The 17,447-nt window shown below is 36.9% G+C and overlaps 1 protein-coding gene and 1 long non-coding RNA gene across 14 annotated transcripts in view; one reads left to right on the top strand and one right to left on the bottom strand.

The window, feature by feature from the left end:
• Nucleotides 1-7,109, top strand: part of LOC133635227 (leucine-rich repeat-containing protein 7-like) — a 149,722-nt gene extending 142,613 nt beyond the window's left edge. For 7 of the 13 annotated variants that reach the window (XM_062028154.1, XM_062028157.1, XM_062028151.1 and 4 more), the window contains one exon: nucleotides 4,041-7,109. In XM_062028154.1, coding sequence (XP_061884138.1) covers nucleotides 4,041-4,151 — 111 coding nt within the window. In that variant the 3' untranslated portion in view covers nucleotides 4,152-7,109. Of the gene's footprint in view, nucleotides 1-3,868 lie in introns of all 13 variants that reach the window. The other 6 variants (XM_062028155.1, XM_062028158.1, XM_062028161.1 and 3 more) reach the window with 3 other exon arrangements.
• LOC133635230 (uncharacterized) overlaps nucleotides 1-17,447 on the bottom strand; it is a 52,656-nt gene that overhangs the window by 13,483 nt on the left and 21,726 nt on the right. Inside the window, exon 2 of the long non-coding RNA XR_009822035.1 lies at nucleotides 7,347-7,426. This is a non-coding gene — a long non-coding RNA (uncharacterized LOC133635230). The remainder of the gene's footprint in view (nucleotides 1-7,346; nucleotides 7,427-17,447) is intronic.

Genomic DNA, 17,447 nt, shown 5'->3' on the forward strand with positions numbered 1-17,447 from the left:
AAAATTATACTTTGGGATTTAGGGCCAAAATAACTCGTACAGTGGAACCTTGGTCTACGAATCCCTCATTATTTGAACTTATGAACTGCATACCGACTAGAAATATGCGTTGGTGTTTAACAACGTTTCATCCATCCGTTGAGGGTTGGCTGATCGATCTTCGGTGCTCGGTCAGTCAGCACATCAGTGCTGTCGTTAGCTTAGCTGTTGTGCAAGTGTTTTAGTTGAGTACTTTAAAAAAATGTCTAGTTTTGCTAACTCAGTATGATTCCAAAGAAAGCAATGGACAAACGATGTGTGCTTTAAAATTTTCAGTAAGTACCCGCAGCGTTGTCGACGCCGCTGCATCCCCCATTCTTCCGCTGCACACCAAGAAGATAAACTGACACATTCTTAATCAGTGTGGCAACCTGGCTGTTGAAGTTAAGGATTTTTTTGATTTCAAACTGTGAGTGCACCACAGAACTAGTGATTGTGTGTGTGTGTGTGTGTGTGTGTGTGTGTGTGTGTGTGTGTGTGTGTGTGTGTGTGTGTGTGTGTGTGTGTGTGTGTGTGTGCGTGCGTTTGTGTGTGTGTGTGTGTGTGTGTGTGTGTGTGTGTGTGTGTGTGTGTGTGTGTGTGTGTGTGTGTGTGTGTGTGTGTGTGACAACTGAGGACAGTTCAGTTAGTAGTTTGGGCTTTTTTATTAAATAAAATGTTGATTAATCACCCCTTTGTTATGTTTGTGTAATATACAGTACTGTATATAACACTTTATTTTGTGTTCAAAGTGTACAAACACTAAAACACTGACTTTTGTCAAGGCCAGATGCCATTACTAATTTTTACTTTGTTTTCTTATGGAGAAATGTGATTCAATATGCAAACTTTTCTTTTTCGAACCCTGTTCAAGAACCAGTGGAGTTGGTAAATCGAGGTTCCATGGAAAATAACAACCCCAAAGCATTTTACTGCTACCACCAATAGAACCATTTGCTCAGGAGGTAGAGCAGTTCCAGAACATTTTTGGGTTGAATTACATTTTTGGGCAAGACACTTCACTCACCTCACCTCCATTGCAGTATATGAATGGGAATAAATTGCTAAAGACTGCTAAAAGACGTCAGAATTTTCAATTATTTCATTGGTAGACAACAAACTATTTAAACATTCTGAATATTACATAGAATAAAAAAAACAAACATTTCCAACACAACATACAGGACATGTACATAAATGAGGCCAGTAGAACTAAGACAGTAAGATGTTGCAATGCAGTTAGCAACGACACCTTAATTAGTGGAGTCACGTCTCTTGTTAATTGTCAAAAATAAAAATAAATTATTTTTTTTCTTCCTGACAGTAGTAAAGTGGTGGAATAAGTGCTTTTAGAAAGGTAACATTCAATTGTAGACATCAAAGTGCAGTTTTTCCACAAGGAAATCATCAGTCAACTAATCATTACCTGTGTCCTTCAGATGAACCATAAAGTTAAACAAGAACAACTATTAAATTTGTTGTCAATTTCTTATTTTCTTTTAAACTGTTGCCTCTTATGAAAGACTTTCCCATCAGTCATGTGGCTTTACGTTTGCTGCGGTTGCCGCTATTATGTTATATAAGAACTAACACCTCCCTAAACCTGCCCCCCTACTATTGGCTTAGCAGCACAGACAGTGTCGTACATCTTCCATAAATCTTCACGATGGTGAATTTTTAAAGTGACTCATCGAATTTGTTGTGTTGAAGCACTTTTTTTTCCCTCCCGGTGGAATTTGTGCACAACACGTTTTGCAAACTGCGAGTGAAATGTCTTCTTCTGACACGGTAAAGAAAGCTCACACTGGTGACTGCTGCACCACGATGATTTTCTCTCTACACAACAGACTGCGCGCGTGGTATCATGAATCACAACTATAAAACCATACTGTAGTGGAGGGGAGGGGTTGAGAAGTCAGGTGGCAGCATAAACCAGGACAGAGAATCCAAGACAAACACAAAGATGATAAGCCTTTATTATTAACCTATTATTAGCCTATTGGTTGATTTTTCATTATCGGAATTATCAATGTGACGTCATAATTGCCATTATTCGGCCCATAATTATCGGCTGCAGATAATACATCCATAGAATAAATGTTTGGTGTGAATTGGTAGCCATGTTTTCGTCAGTCTACCGCAGAGCAAATGTGGCTGCAATGTAGCTTTCCACCACCAATGTACAAACCGTGTAAATGTGTACTGAAAGAATAATGGGCGCTTACCGTAAAGCACCTTCAGTGTCTAATAATTTTTTCATTATTATTTATATTATTATTTTATGTTTCATTGTGTGTATGGTTTTCATTTAGTGATATGTTGTGCTGTTCTTGTGCAGGCCTTTTAACAAAATAAAACAATAAAAATAAATGCACACTGCCCCAAATGCATCTGGTCTTCCAACTTTAAAATTTTTTCAAAACCAAGACGATGGATAAAACAGTAAGCATCTGTTTGTTGTTAAAGCACCAACCTCAAGCCTAATTTTAATATTTGTTGACTGTGCACAAAACCCAGGACTTTAACAAAACCTCTAAATAAACAATTTTTCCCGAAAATTTACAAATATATCAATTACCATGTATATTAGGGTAAATACGAATACAAACATTGTTTGTGTATGTACCCTTCTGACCACAAATGTGCATCAAAGTCAACAACAGAATGTTAGCAGGTAAATATTTTTTCTAGATGGGCCTGTCCAGAATACAGACATGTAAAAATGTGTGGGTCACCTGTAGAGGGCAGTGCATTCAGTGTGTTAATGGCAATATGTATTTACTTCCTGTGAGTATCTGTGTGCAGAGATCTCCTAATGCTTCATTTTAATACCTAAGCAAAACAAATTCCATCAATTTCAACATTTGAATTATTTGAATCTGGTATGTTTTCTATTCACTGATTACCTATTCACCTAATCGGACTTAACGAATGTCAGCATAAGTAATGCACAAGTTCAACAGTGCTGCCTTTGTTTAACTAAACCAAAGTTGTCAATCTCAGACTTTAAAACTGATATTTTAATATAACCCATAGCAGAGAACAACAAAGTGACATATTAATATGCTCTATAACAGGGGTGTCAAACATACGGCCCGAGGGCCGGATCAGGCCCGCAAACAGGTTTTATCCAGCCCGCCGGATGAGTTTGCTATGTATAAAAATTAACCTGACATTTTTGAATGAAAGACACAGCTGTTGTAAATGTGTTCACTGGATGTCGCAATAGCAATTCTTTGTATCTTTGTAGATGATGCTACATATGTACAAAATAAACCACATAATGTTAGTACATCAGTAGAGGAAAATGATAAAACTACATAAATGACGTACTGTAATTTGATTTCGATATAGTTTTTTTTATCTTGATAGATTGAAAATGAACACCAATGAGTTGACTGATGAACATTATCACATAATTTATTCAGAACATGTAAATAACGACAAATAAAGTATATATAGTATTAACCGCAACAGGTAATTGTAAAACAAAACAACAACAACATTATGATTTGTACAATTTCAGAATGTGCTTGTTCTATTTTTAAACAAAGAAAACAATCTGAAGAGTTCTTTATTTTTAAGTAATCGGGCGCCCACTTGGGAGTAGATTTTTCTCAATGTGGCCCCCGATCTAAAATGAGTTTGACACCCCTGCTCTATAAGGAGTGTGAAAGTGGTAAATAGCAAGATTTGTTCTCATCATGTTTAAAAAAAAAAGAAAGAAAATAAAAAATATCAATACCTAGCATACAATACTCCCTTTCCTGACCCTTTCCTCTCTCTTCCACAATTGTTGAATTCATCTTAAATGTCCTTTTTTTTGTCTTTACCCCTTCTCTTTCAACAGCATGTGTGTAGCTCCTCCACTTTTCTCTCTTTTCCCCAACAGTGATGTGTTACTGAGCTAATGATGGCAGTGAACCTCCATCCTTCCACACAAAAAAAGCACTGCAACGTACATATCTATAGATGCATGCGCACACACATGCTGCTGACTGTGCTGCGTGTTTGCCTTGCAGGCTAATGGACATAATTTTTTACACATGGAGCACAAGACAGCCGTCTCTCTGCTGAAGAGTTTCCAAAGGACGGTGGACTTGGTGGTTCTGAGAGACAGCAGCGCTCCCTAGAAATACCTTTATAACAATAAACAAACATCACTTCTGTGCTAGTCACCATCACTCACCACCCCACCTGTTCTCTGCTGGAGGCTGGTGGAACTGAAAAAAAATGAGCCTCCTTTTTAAAAAAAAAAAAAAAAACTTTTTAGGGGAATGCAGACTTTTTTGTGTGCCTATTGCTGGATCATAGGCAAATACTCGTGCCAAATGTAACATAGGAAACATATCCGTCTACTGGCGAGGGATCTGATTAACGGCCTAAAGGACCCCAAAGGACTACAGTATACAACTTAAGTTACCACAGGGCTGCTCCAGTATAATTTTGTGTTTGAGTTGTTATTTAGACATCTAATCTAAATGTATGCAGTCTTTTTTGTTTGGTTGGTTTGGTATCTAGAAATGGAGTATGATGAGCTTTTGTTTTATGACCTTTTCTTGGTATTTGTTTGAATTCCTTTAAACACCTACTTCTATGTTCTTCAATGTCTTTTTGCTTAGAGTACCGTAATCTGATTTACTCCCCCGGTTTGATTTCTATTATAATGTTGTTCTGACATCTGCTTCTAGTGTACAGAAATGAACATTTAAAACAAAACAACAAACTTCTGCCTTGTGTACATACATTGAGCTGCAGCTTTCCAGAGCTGCCCTAGGGGCCTAAACAAGTTGTGTTCATATTGTTTTTGAAACCATAAATTCAGTTTTGTCTTGTGAATACACCCTAAAGACATTTATTTTCTTTGGGTTGAATAAGCGTTTTTAGTTCAAGCCATCGTCACTACTGTTTACATTGTGTTCAGCAAACTGCCTGCTTTACAGCTGTGCTACAAAAAGAGCGAAAGCAATATTGATATTTTGAAGCTGCTGTCTATTGAGCTTTGCAGTCGAGTCTAACGTGTCCTATAGTGCCATCTAATGAGAAACTCATGCTCATGTTTACACGGTCACATAACATACTGTATATGCAATGCTGCCCTCCACACATGTGTAAAGTGATTTTGGAATCCTGATCTTAGACTCTCCCAAACACATATGCACTCTGTAATATTATCCATAATGTTTGTTTACAGCGTTTGTGTTGTATTATAAACACACAGAATGCAATCATTTCACTGTTCATTTTGGACAGAGAGAGTCATGGAGTTGGGACACTGCAGATTTATGGTGAGGATGATGTTCTATATTTGGTCCAAAATGAAGCCTTTCATCCTCCCAAGTGATATTTACACAAGCCCAAAATACCAGAACTTACATTTTTGCAGCCCACATCTGGTCTGGCAGCAGTGCCAGCAAGTGAGTAGCCGGAAAAAAACAAGACTGTTCTGCTTAAAGACCCAGTATGCAGGATTTCAAGGGATTTATCGGAATAACCATAACAAATTATTCAGTGTTATTGTTGTTTTTGTGACCATTTGGTGAGAAGCTCTTTTTTAATTAAATGACGAAATCCGACACACCAGTTCTTTAAAACAGATTACAACTAATTACATACTGTAAGTGAATATTCTCATTTATCCAGGTAGTTGTACTCTGAGGGCATTGAATGTATTGCAATTGGACTGTTCATCTTTTCTCAGATGACATCTTGGCTGAGAGGATGGTGCAGGATCCAAGTATTTAACCTCTAAGGTGGACCCCCCATAAACAAAACCATCACCTTAAAAGAGTGAAACCATTCTTGGTTGGGGACGGGGGAATACATACTTGGATCCTGCACCATCCCCTCAGACTAGAACTGCCCTATCCAATCTTTGATTATGAAATGACAGAGCCTGCTCTAATGAGAGCTGAAATGTCTTTTTAAACTATCTAAACCAGGTGTGTCAAACTCATTTTAGTTCGGGGGCCACGTGGAGAAAAATCTACTCCGAAGTGGGCCGGACTGGTAAAATCACGGCACGATAACTTAAAAATAAGACATTAACATTCAAACTCATCCCGCAGGCTGGATAAAACCTGTGCGGGCCTGATCCGGCCCTCGGGCCGTACGTTTGACACCCTGATCTAAACATTCCAGTTGCGATTGGTTCAATGTCCCGAGTGAGTGTTAAATACACATTTGATGGTCATATAAATGCATCAACTGCATAGCACACATTTCATGCGTGTCAAGACATTGTTGTCTATGAATTGCATCAAGTCAGGCCCCACACACCCCACCGCAAAATGTGTCAATGATGTTTCACCAAATTGTACAGTTAAAATTAATTGGCTGTGACCACAGCTTCCAACTCAAGCTAATTTAAAATCTAAAAATGTGAAAGGTATTATGATGCGAAGAAAGAAAAGGTTTGATAATATAATTATTTTACTACGTTTCAGGTAATTATTTCTAAATATATTGCGATACCTTGCGTTGCTCAAAGGTTATGATATTTTATAATGACTCTTATAATATTGTGATAGATGAAGGTACGCACAGTATGACTTGGGAACCTAAACATGTACCATCTAAAACTGTACAAAATGTATTTCTATTGTAATTGTAATTTGTGTTATACAAATATATTATAAATATATATATATATACATATATATATATGTATATGGTTATAAAGAAAATCATTTTTTTATGTGATAAGCTACCATAAGAGCTGAGACAGTTTCACTGTACAATAGCTGTGAAAGAACTTCGATTTCAAACGACTCCTACTAATTGTGAATGTGCCCATGCTTTCTGCAGTATACACTTACTCAACTTGAATGCTGCTTCTTCTGTTGTGTGACAAAGTACTTTTACCTCCAATGAGAGACGCGCTGTTCAAGTTGGACAATTTTCAGTGACAGTTTACAGCACTATTTTGTTTTGTTTATTTATGTATTTATTTATTTGCAAATGCAAGTTAAAATCCTTCCAGTTTTAATTTTGAATATTTATGAAAAGAAATGTAACTGCCGAAGTATATATAATATATATCATGTGTTTAGAATGCATTTTGCAGATGCTGTCTGTACATACTATTTAAGATACAGTTTTTACAAAAAAAAAAAATATATATGTATAAAATTTAAAAAATGCTGTGCAGCAATTATACTGAAGCCATTTTCGGCTTTGGGACTTACAATTTTTTCAGTATATAAGAAGTGTTTTGAATAATGTATTAAAGTCTCTATTGTACAAATAATAAAAATGTCACTATTGGTAATCAAAGGTTTGTTTTTTTTGTTTTGTTTTTTACTGTGTGGTAAGTCGTTATACTTTACCTTTGCTGGTCAATTATGTCCATCCATATTTTCGATATCCTGTTCCATTCTGGGCTGGTCGTCAGTCACTCACAGGGCACCTGAAAGGAAACCACCATTGACACTCACAAATGTAGTCAATAAAGGTGCAGGAAATCTTTAGGCACCACATGAATTGATTCGATTCCGATTCTTGAGGTGAGTATTTGATTCAGAATCGATTCTCAATTCAACACGGATTAAACACTCAACATTCTAGTAATATATACTTTGGTATATAAATTATAACAAAACATTTTCAAAACATGTTACAGGATACAAAAGCTCCTATTGGTTACTATTGGTTGAGGGCAGCATAGCTCGGTTGGTAGAGTGGCCGTGCTAGCAACTTCAGGGTTCCAGGTTCAATTCCCGCTTCCGCCATCCTAGTCACTTCCGTTGTGTCCTTGGGCAAGACACTTTACCCACATGCTCCCAGTGCCACCCACACTGGTTTAAATGTAACTTAGATTATTGGGTTTCACTATGTAAATTGCTTTGAGTCACTAGAGAAAAGCGCTTTATAAATATAATTCACTTCACTGACGTACGACCTATACCGGTATGCTGTGTTGGCTTTTTAAAAACATAATTTTTAAAATGTTATTGACAAAAATTACACAGAATGTTAATCTAAAAAAACAACAATCCCAGCTTTACAATACTTGGGTGAGAAATTTACTAAGCAATTGAGAAGACAATACTTAAAGTCCTACTGAAATGAATTTTTTTTATTTAAACGGGGATAGCAGATCCATTCTATGTGTCATACTTGATCATTTCGCGATATTGCCATATTTTTGCTGAAAGGATTTAGTAGAGAACAACGACGATAAAGTTCGCAACTTTTGGTCGCTGATTAAAAAAAGCCTTGCCTATACCGGAAGTAGCGTGACGTCACAGGAGGAAGGTCTCCTCACCTTTTCCCATTATTTACAATGCAGCGAGAGAGATTCGGACAGAGAAAGCGACGATTACCCCATTAATTTAAGCGAGGATGAAAGATTCGTGGATGAGGAAAGTGAGAGTGAAGGACTACAGTGCAGTGCAGGACGTATCTTTTTTCGCTCTGACCATAACTTAGGTACAGGGGTTTATTGCTCCTTTTTTTATTGTGGATCACGGATTTGTATTTTAAACCACCTCGGATACTATATCCTCTTGAAAATGAGAGTCGAGAACACGAAATGGACATTCACAGTGACTTTTATCTCCACGACAATACATCGGCGAAGCTCTTTAGCTACTGAGCTAACATGATAGCATGGGGCTCAAATGCAGATAGAAACAAAAGAAATAAACCCCTGACTGGAAGGATAGACAGAAGATCAACAATACTATTAAACCATGGACATGTAAATACACGGTTAATAATTTCCAGCTTGGCGAAGCTTAACAATGCTGTTGCTAACGACACCATTGAAGCTAACTTAGCGACGGGATGGCGGCGGCGGGCGTTGAGCTTTCGACGACACCCCGGCCGCCATCAGAGTCGGCAAGAAACATATATTTCCCCAAAGTTACGTACGTGACATGCACATAGCGACACGCACGTACGGGCAAGCGATCAAATGTTTGGAAGCCAAAGCTGCACTCACGGTAGCGCGTCTGCTATCCATCTCAAAGTCCTCCTGGTTGTGTTGCTGTAGTCCACCGCTAATACACAGATAGCACCAGAGGTGTGGACTCGAGTCACATGACTTGGACTCGAGTCATGAATTTGATGACTTTAGACTCGACTTGACAAAATCTAAAGAGACTTGCAACTCGACTTGGACTTTAACATCAATGACTTGTGACTTCACTTGGACTTGAGCCTTTTGACTTGACATGACTTGCTACTTTCCCCAAAATCCAAAGCTTAAAAAGTTATTTGGGAGCGCTCCGTATTTTTCATTTTCTTCGTCTGTGTCTATTAGCGTGTTGTTCCTGTCAGCTGGTGTGCTGTCAGTACAATAGCCAATCAAATTCGATCTACGTTGTTTTCATCACACAGCATTCATCCAATCAAATTGCAGGAGAACCAATGAAGAGAAGTTGTCAAACAATGCGGCAGTGAGAAACAATTATGCCAAAGTTGGTTTCGTTCGGGTATAAAAACTACAACTTGGTCAACAAAAAACGAATTGCCGTATGCAAATCACGCAGTTCGAATATTACAGACGGAGACGCAACAACTTCCAACTTTGTTCGACATTTGAAGATGCACAAAGAAGGGTAAGTTTTGAATGTAAGATAACGTTTATTGGCTAAGTAACGTGACTTTTATATGCTGTGTAGTTAAATCAGTGAGGCTGCAAACTAACTGCTAACGTTATAACCATAGACATCTTATAAGTAGACGCAGCATCGAGCGCTACTGGCGCAGACGAGATGCGGGGCCGCCATCTTGGAGTGGTGATCCGCTCCACTCAGTGCAATTCATTTGGCAGGAGCAATGAACTGTCAGCGCATTTAATTCATCTTACGTCACTGAATACCACTGATTTTCACGCGCGTTTTTGTCATACGTGTAGCTATGATAACGGACACATGTTTTGGCGTGTTTTATTATTCATAGTTTGCTTAACAGTAGTATAATATTCTTATACGCTATAAGTGACCAGACGTCTGAGATCAAAACTGGGAATATAAGCCCAGTAAAGGGGGAAAAAAACGGTCAGCTATTTTTAAATTGAAGAAACAATATGATTAGGTTATATATACATGCGTATATCCTACATAAACAATGTATGAATACATTAGATATATATCTTAGGACCTATAGACCCTCTGTTGCTGCAGCAGCAGAGTGTATTCTGTCTTGACACTTTGTATTGATATTTTGTATTACATTCTTCCCTTAAATGATAATGTTTACAGTGATTGTTTTATATGCATTTTTTATGTATGTCGCTTTGGATAAAAGTGTCTGCCAAATACTTCAACATAAACATATACAAACACCTGAAAGTCTTTATATCAGCTAAAACCACCAATCTGTTTCACTGGATTCAGAATAAAACCAAATGCTGTTTTACCCAACAATGTTAGTATTTGAATATTGTTACTTGAAGACTTATTCCTCGTTACAATTATACTGTTAAGAAAGTATTGTCTTATATTTTGCCTAAAATGAGAATGCATCATAATCAGTGGCGGCTGGTGAATTTTGTTTTAGGTGGGGCTGAAAGTTTGTAAACCAAACACCTGTAGGGGCGTCATCCTCCCCCAGAAGATTTTTTTGTGATTTTCACATACAAATATTGAAGATCTTTGCTCCTTCTCAACTCTGTGGTAATATTATTTTCATAAAATACAACCAATAGTACGTTAATTTTAAATCTTACTTGTGAAAAGTAATCCCCCGATTCCTATTTTCAACAGTCCGCTCATTTGAGCAGGAAAACGCTGAACACCATCTTTGTTTTCTACCTGTCAACTGTCAGTTTAGGCTGCTCGCCGGCTCCTCATCACCACTTCAAGATGGCGGCCAAATTGATCGCGTCACAGCAACCAATGCTGCGTCTACTTATAAGATGTCTATGGTTATAACGTTATTGCAAACACGGCAATATGTTGCGTCCACTGCAGTTCGCTACCTTATTCATACTTTTTGTCAAGTGAATTTTTTTAAGCAGGGTTGCATGAGGTACCTACATATAACGTTATGTTAGTCAATGTATCACACACAGTAACTTAACGTTAGACGGCGGTCAGCAGCACCGAATATTTTAGCCACCTACAAAAAGACAAACATAGTTATTATTTTCATAAAATACAACCAATAGTACGTTAATGTTAACTCTTACTTGTGAAAAGTAATCCCCCGATTCCTATTTTCAACAGTCCGCTCATTTGAGCAGGAAAACGCTGAACACCATCTTTGTTTTCTACCTGTCAACTGTCAGTTTAGGCTGCTCGCCGGCTCCTCATCACCACTTCAAGATGGCAGCCAAATTGATCGCGTCAGAGCAACCAATGCTGCGTCTACTTATAAGATGTCTATGGTTATAACGTTATTGCAAACACGGCAATATGTTGCGTCCACTGCAGTTCGCTACCTTATTCATACTTTTTGTCAAGTGATTTTTTTTAAGCAGGGTTGCATGAGGTACCTATACTTAACGTTACGTTAGTCAATGTATCACACAGTAACGTAACGTTAGACGGCGGTCAGCAGCACCGCATATTTTAGCCACCTACAAAAAGACAAACATAGTCAAATAAAGGTCAGTTAAAATGTATACTATATTAAGAATATGTGTACATATTGCATAGGGCCCTGACATCTAAAAAGTACAACTCTGTTCATTGTTTTGTTCATGTATTTGTTATGTTTTTTATGTGTACGCACACATAAACACACATACAGTATGAGATGAGATCAATGAGATAAGGTAAGAACAGGATAGAAACTGCTGTGGAACTAGTTACAATGCAATATGCCATGGAAATACAATGTTAGCACTTTTGTACAAATAAGTACAGTTGGACTTGTTTTTTCAAATGTGTTTATTCTGTAAAGGAATGAGTTAAATGTTTAAAATGACTGGTTAATAGTGCTATTATGAAGTGCAATGTCAGCACTATTTTTCCTGCAATTTCAAATGCACTTGTTTTAATAAATAAATACAGCGTTTTAAAAGCATACACAATCTGTGTAAATATATTAATATATATAATTAATATATTAATATATATAATATATTAGTCTGTGGTTAAAAGGACTTGAAAGGACTCGAAACTCAAAATGCAGGACTTGGGACTTGACTTGAGACTTTCCAGTCTTGACTTTGGACTTGACTCGGGACTTGCCTGTCTTGACTCGGGACTTGACTCGAGACTTGAGGGCAAAGACTTGAGACTTACTTGTGACTTGCAAAGCAATGACTTGGTCCCACCTCTGGATAGCACCTACAGCTTTCTTCTTTGCAGTCTCCATTGTTCATTAAACAAATTGCAAAAGATTCACCAACACAGATGTCCAGAATACTGTGGAATTTTGGGATGAAAACAGAGCGTTTTGTATTGGATTCAATGGGTCCGAATACTTCTGTATCAACCATTGACGTCACATGCATACGTCATCATACATAGACGTTTTCAACTGGAAGTGTGGCGGGAAATTTAAAATTGCACTTTATAAGTTAACCCGGCCGTATTGGCATGTGTTGCAATGTTAAGATTTCATCATTGATATATAAACTATCAGACTGCGTGGTCGGTAGTAGTGGGTTTCAGTAGGCCTTTAAATACAATAATTAAAAAAAGGAAACAGCAAAAATGTATAAAAACAACAGTATTATTAATAGCAATGATGTCAATAATAGTTGTTTGATGTTTTAATCCATAATTTTGCACAAAGAAAATATTTACAAAAAATATATGCATAATTTTTTTTTAATTGATTCTCAAAAATTATTAATCCATTTCTAATCAAAATGAATAAAATGTGTGATTTGGATGTTAAATGCCCTGAAAATGATATGGCAGTTCAAACATTAGATGGTAGATGATGCTAAAGAATTCAGAACAATTACTGCAGGCCATTGTAAATACGGTACGATAGTTGTGTAATATACCATTTCCAAATATGCATCATGGAGAAAATTCAACTTAAAGTACTTGTCATCAAAGAAATCAAAGTACTAGAGAAATATTAAAGTATCTTTTAGACTACAAGTGAAAATCCAAACAATGCAGTCTGATGCAACAATATATACCAAGTTCAATTGTATCAAGCAATAACCACCATTTATAAACTATTGGTGAATCTCTATCCAGCCTTCTTTGATGAACTACATGTTTGTATTTATTGCTTTTACTCCAATATATAATACATCAATCTTTAATATTCTTACTAATAGTAACTTTTTAACATTTTCTATTTAAAGTATTAGTTATGTTTGTAGTTTTATCTTAATTTTTAACCTATTTTATTTTCTCATTTTCCTTTATCACTGCATGCACAAGCTATGTTCAGAGGTTGTTTAAAAAAAAAAATCTTTTTACCCCTAATTTATGATGTTCCCTAATGTAACTTCAGTTATACAGCATGTAAATACACAACGACCATGCCCATATATTATTTTAACATAAGGAAACATAAAGAGAAGGATTGAGGGTTTTTTTCCTTGATGGATTGAAGTTATTTGCTCTCATCTCAACAGATGCTTCTTTGTTGGTTTCCTGCAGCCATTAATGTAAAAGCCTCATCTTCCTTTTTTCATTCATGATCTGAGCTAGCTGTGCTTTGTATCAGATGACAGTTTTCAGGGATGCTCACTGGAGTCTTACTGCTTTGTGTGTATACTTATTTTTTACATAACTGCTGTTAAATATTTAGGCTTTACACTACCTTATCGAGGATGGTCTTTTTTTTAATTGTTTTTATTTGATGTTGTGTGATCTCAGTTCTATTGAGGTCTTCTAAGATTTACAAAAATATCATGTGATATGCTAATGTCTACTAATGTCTAGCATGACCAAGGTCACTTTAATGCACAGGTTTAGCTGGGCTGAAGCCCATTGGCTCCACCCAATCCAATCTAATCTTTCTCCATGCTCTCCAGAGTGCTGCACTTAAAAAAGAAACAATACAAAGTAATCAAATTACAAGCATTTAAAATGAAACAAGTAAAAAAATTAAAATAAATAATAATAATAACAGAATACAATAAACCCAATCATGGGCTCCCGGGTTTCATTGATTGGTGTTCATAGCTGTCAATCACAAACAGCTCAGGCTAGTCTTGGGATTGTGTTCTCTCTTCCTCTCTCTCCACTGCGTTGTTTTTTCCTACTGCTTTTAGCGGGGCTCGAACCCACATCGCTAGTGTGAAAGACCATCGTACTACCAATGAGCTAAAATACAGGCAGTCTCCGGGACAGCCAGCACTGTAGTCAAAGTTGACTGGTTTATATCACACCTGCAAAGACTTGCATGAGCTTGTCACGGCAGAGATGTATTAATGAAAGAAATAATTTGTCAAATGGGTGATATTCTTGCATTGTTGCTGTTCTGTTGAGGGGAATCATGATTGGGGGAGGAGAGTTGTTGAGCCCCAGGCCCCCCATTTAGGTTAAGTCGGACCTGCGCGTGACAACAGACTTAATAACAGTTTGACAAACAAATATGTCATTCGAGAAATCGAGAAAATCTGGTCTGTTTATAAATTGTATGAATATCTGGGCGTATGTTTGGTAAAGGTATCCATTACTAAACTTTATTCATCCCTATTCTCTGACATCTCTTTGTGGGAACCAACAATCAACAATAGACACACACACTCACTGAAAAAAGTGTCCTTTGTTCCATTTCCTCTGTCTCTTCATGAACAAAATGTTACTTTTGTGTCCTCACTGGCCATCCCACTTTTAACAATCCTGCATAAATTTGTCTACACACAAATGCACAGTATATGTGTGTAGTGTAAACTCCCAAATCCCACAAAAGCAGTCAATATGCTCATGTGACCTGATCAATGACAATAACAGTGCCTATGCCCATGACCTGCATTCAGTTGATCTGTGTGTGTGCTAGTGTGTATTCCTACAGTCACTTCAGTGTTCACAACCAGACAGTGACAGAGTAGCCTATATTGTGTACAACACGGCGCACAGATGTGTGACCTACAGTAACTTGGCATGTGTTAACTGACAAATGACGACCCTTACTGTCTTCAAATAAAGTCAAGCGTGTCAGAGACACAGTTGGGACGGAAATAAGTATGACTTCGTATGAAAACCTCCTCACTATAGACACTGACTCGTAGATATATTCCCTGGTTTGGCACAATGACTGGAAGTAGAAGGAAAGCTTAGATCAGGGGTGTCAAACTCATTTTAGCTCAGGGGCCGCATGGAGGAAAATCTGTGCACACGCGGGCCGGACTATTAAAATCATGGCATTAAAACTAAAAAATAAAGACAACTTCAGATTGTTTTCTTTGTCTTACTTTGGCCATAAATAGAACAAACACATTCTGAAAATGTTACAATAAAAATATAGAAAAAAATACCGGAAGTCGTAAAGTTTAGATCCATGAAGGAAAGAAGAAAGCGAATGAATGTTTATAAGTGAATAAATATACATATGCATAAAACATTTTTTTCTTTCATATTATTATTTTTTTAATGAATTAAGTAACGTTTATGACAACCTTTTTCCAAAACACAATATAGAATGTGAGATATAACAACAGTGTAATGCATACATTTATCATTTGTTTTCAAAAACGGTTAGAAAAAAGTGCGACCCCAAAGATTCATTGTGGGACCACATTTTTATGACTTAATGGGGTCCCTCTGACCCCATTTACAAAATTCCTAGCGCCAACACTGATGGAGTATTGGTGCATGCAAAACAGCAGCAGGCGGCTGTGGCCTGGGGGCCGGTTCTAATACTAATAAAATATCATCCTGGGGGCCATAGATAACTCATTTGCAGGCCGGATCTGGCCCGCGGGCCTTGACTTTGATACCACTGGCTTAGATCATTATTAACGGTGGAGTCGTATTCAAACCTAAATACATACTTTTTAAAGAAATGGAAGGTGTTGCAACCAACACTGACCTCACCCTTGAAAGGGAAGTAAAGCAGTGGCGAGAGGTGTTTTAGAGACTTTTTATCAGTTCTGAATGCACAAAGTAGTAGTGATTAATCGATTAATTTGATTTAAAAAAAAAAAAAAGCTTCAATTTATATTATGTTGCTTGGATTACGTTTAACGAGTGTAACTAATACAAATTGATAAAATTCGGAACAAAATTGATATGCGAAGACATAGTTTTTGCTTATGGATGCACAGTGTGTATGGGTAGCCGAGATTCTATTAAGGTATACATGTTAACAATTTTATTTCAATGACGACGATGTGCATTTATTAAAAAAAAGAATGAAGGTTATGGCGAGCAGAAACATACTTGTTTATTTGACCCTCTGGGGGAATTCAATTTCAATTATTTTCAAAGCCAAACAGGACATAAAGTCCTTAAGTTTTTGAAGGGCGTACAAATATGTTTTTCAAATTTCTCAAACTTGAGCCCTAAATAAAAATATATCAAACATATAATGTTTTTTTTTAATTTTTAGTTTTGACCTTTTTGTAGCCCTTTTGATCAGATAATACCACAAGTGAGTAACTCATGTTATGCAAATAATACTAATTGACAACTGTGACATCATTGGATCAAAATACCTTCAAAGGGTTTGAATAATAACATTTAAAAAAACATGACATTGTTAGTATTTTTGTCTAGGGCTGAAATTGATTGAGCAATTTGAGCAAAGGCAGTAAAGAAAAAAAAAATCTAAAATCTTTTTATAATTTTTTTAATGATAATTAATTACTTTTATGTCCTGTTTGGTTTTGGGGTATGGTTGAATAACATTGACATTTTAAAATTCAAGATGTACAACATCTTGTGTTACTCCATACAACACTAATGTACCGAAAAGACAAAATGTCAGACTTTGTTCTGAGGGTTACACTTTTCCCCCAAAATAACACAGTATTTTATCTGATTAATGCAACAAACTAATTGATAGATAGCTCCATTTGTAAAGCAATTGATAGCTGCAGCCCTACAAAGTAGACATAATATGGCCCTGTGGCACATTTGAAAATGCAAAAATACAGATACTGTCATTACCAATACCTTCAGAAATACTTTTTACCAAGCTTCAAAATGAACACTTGTGGTCTGACTGAAAATAGTAGGCTACAACCACGGGTGTGGTTTAAATGACGTGCTTGTGAACTTGTAAACAAGGCAGCTCTGAAGAGACTGGAGTGGATGCTGTTTGATTACTTAGTGTGCCTCAGACGCACGTTGCTGGGCCAGCGTCTCAGTGGTGTGACTCCAGGGGTGGACTGGTCATTGTGATCACTGATCACCAGGAGTTTTCCTGTTTGACCTCTGATTTAGCTTGTAACAACAAAAAATGTAGCAGCAGTTTTCCAGATTTTACCAGTATAGTAATCAAGTGATTGATTATTGCAACCGTCTAAAAATAACCAACTAATTAGTCATTTCAACCAGCCACTTTTCCACAATAAAACATCCCAGAGCCTCGCCCCTTTGTTGTGAAAAGTGCAG

Source organism: Entelurus aequoreus, linkage group LG19 (genome assembly GCF_033978785.1).
Source record: "Entelurus aequoreus isolate RoL-2023_Sb linkage group LG19, RoL_Eaeq_v1.1, whole genome shotgun sequence".
Taxonomy (NCBI): domain Eukaryota; kingdom Metazoa; phylum Chordata; class Actinopteri; order Syngnathiformes; family Syngnathidae; genus Entelurus; species Entelurus aequoreus.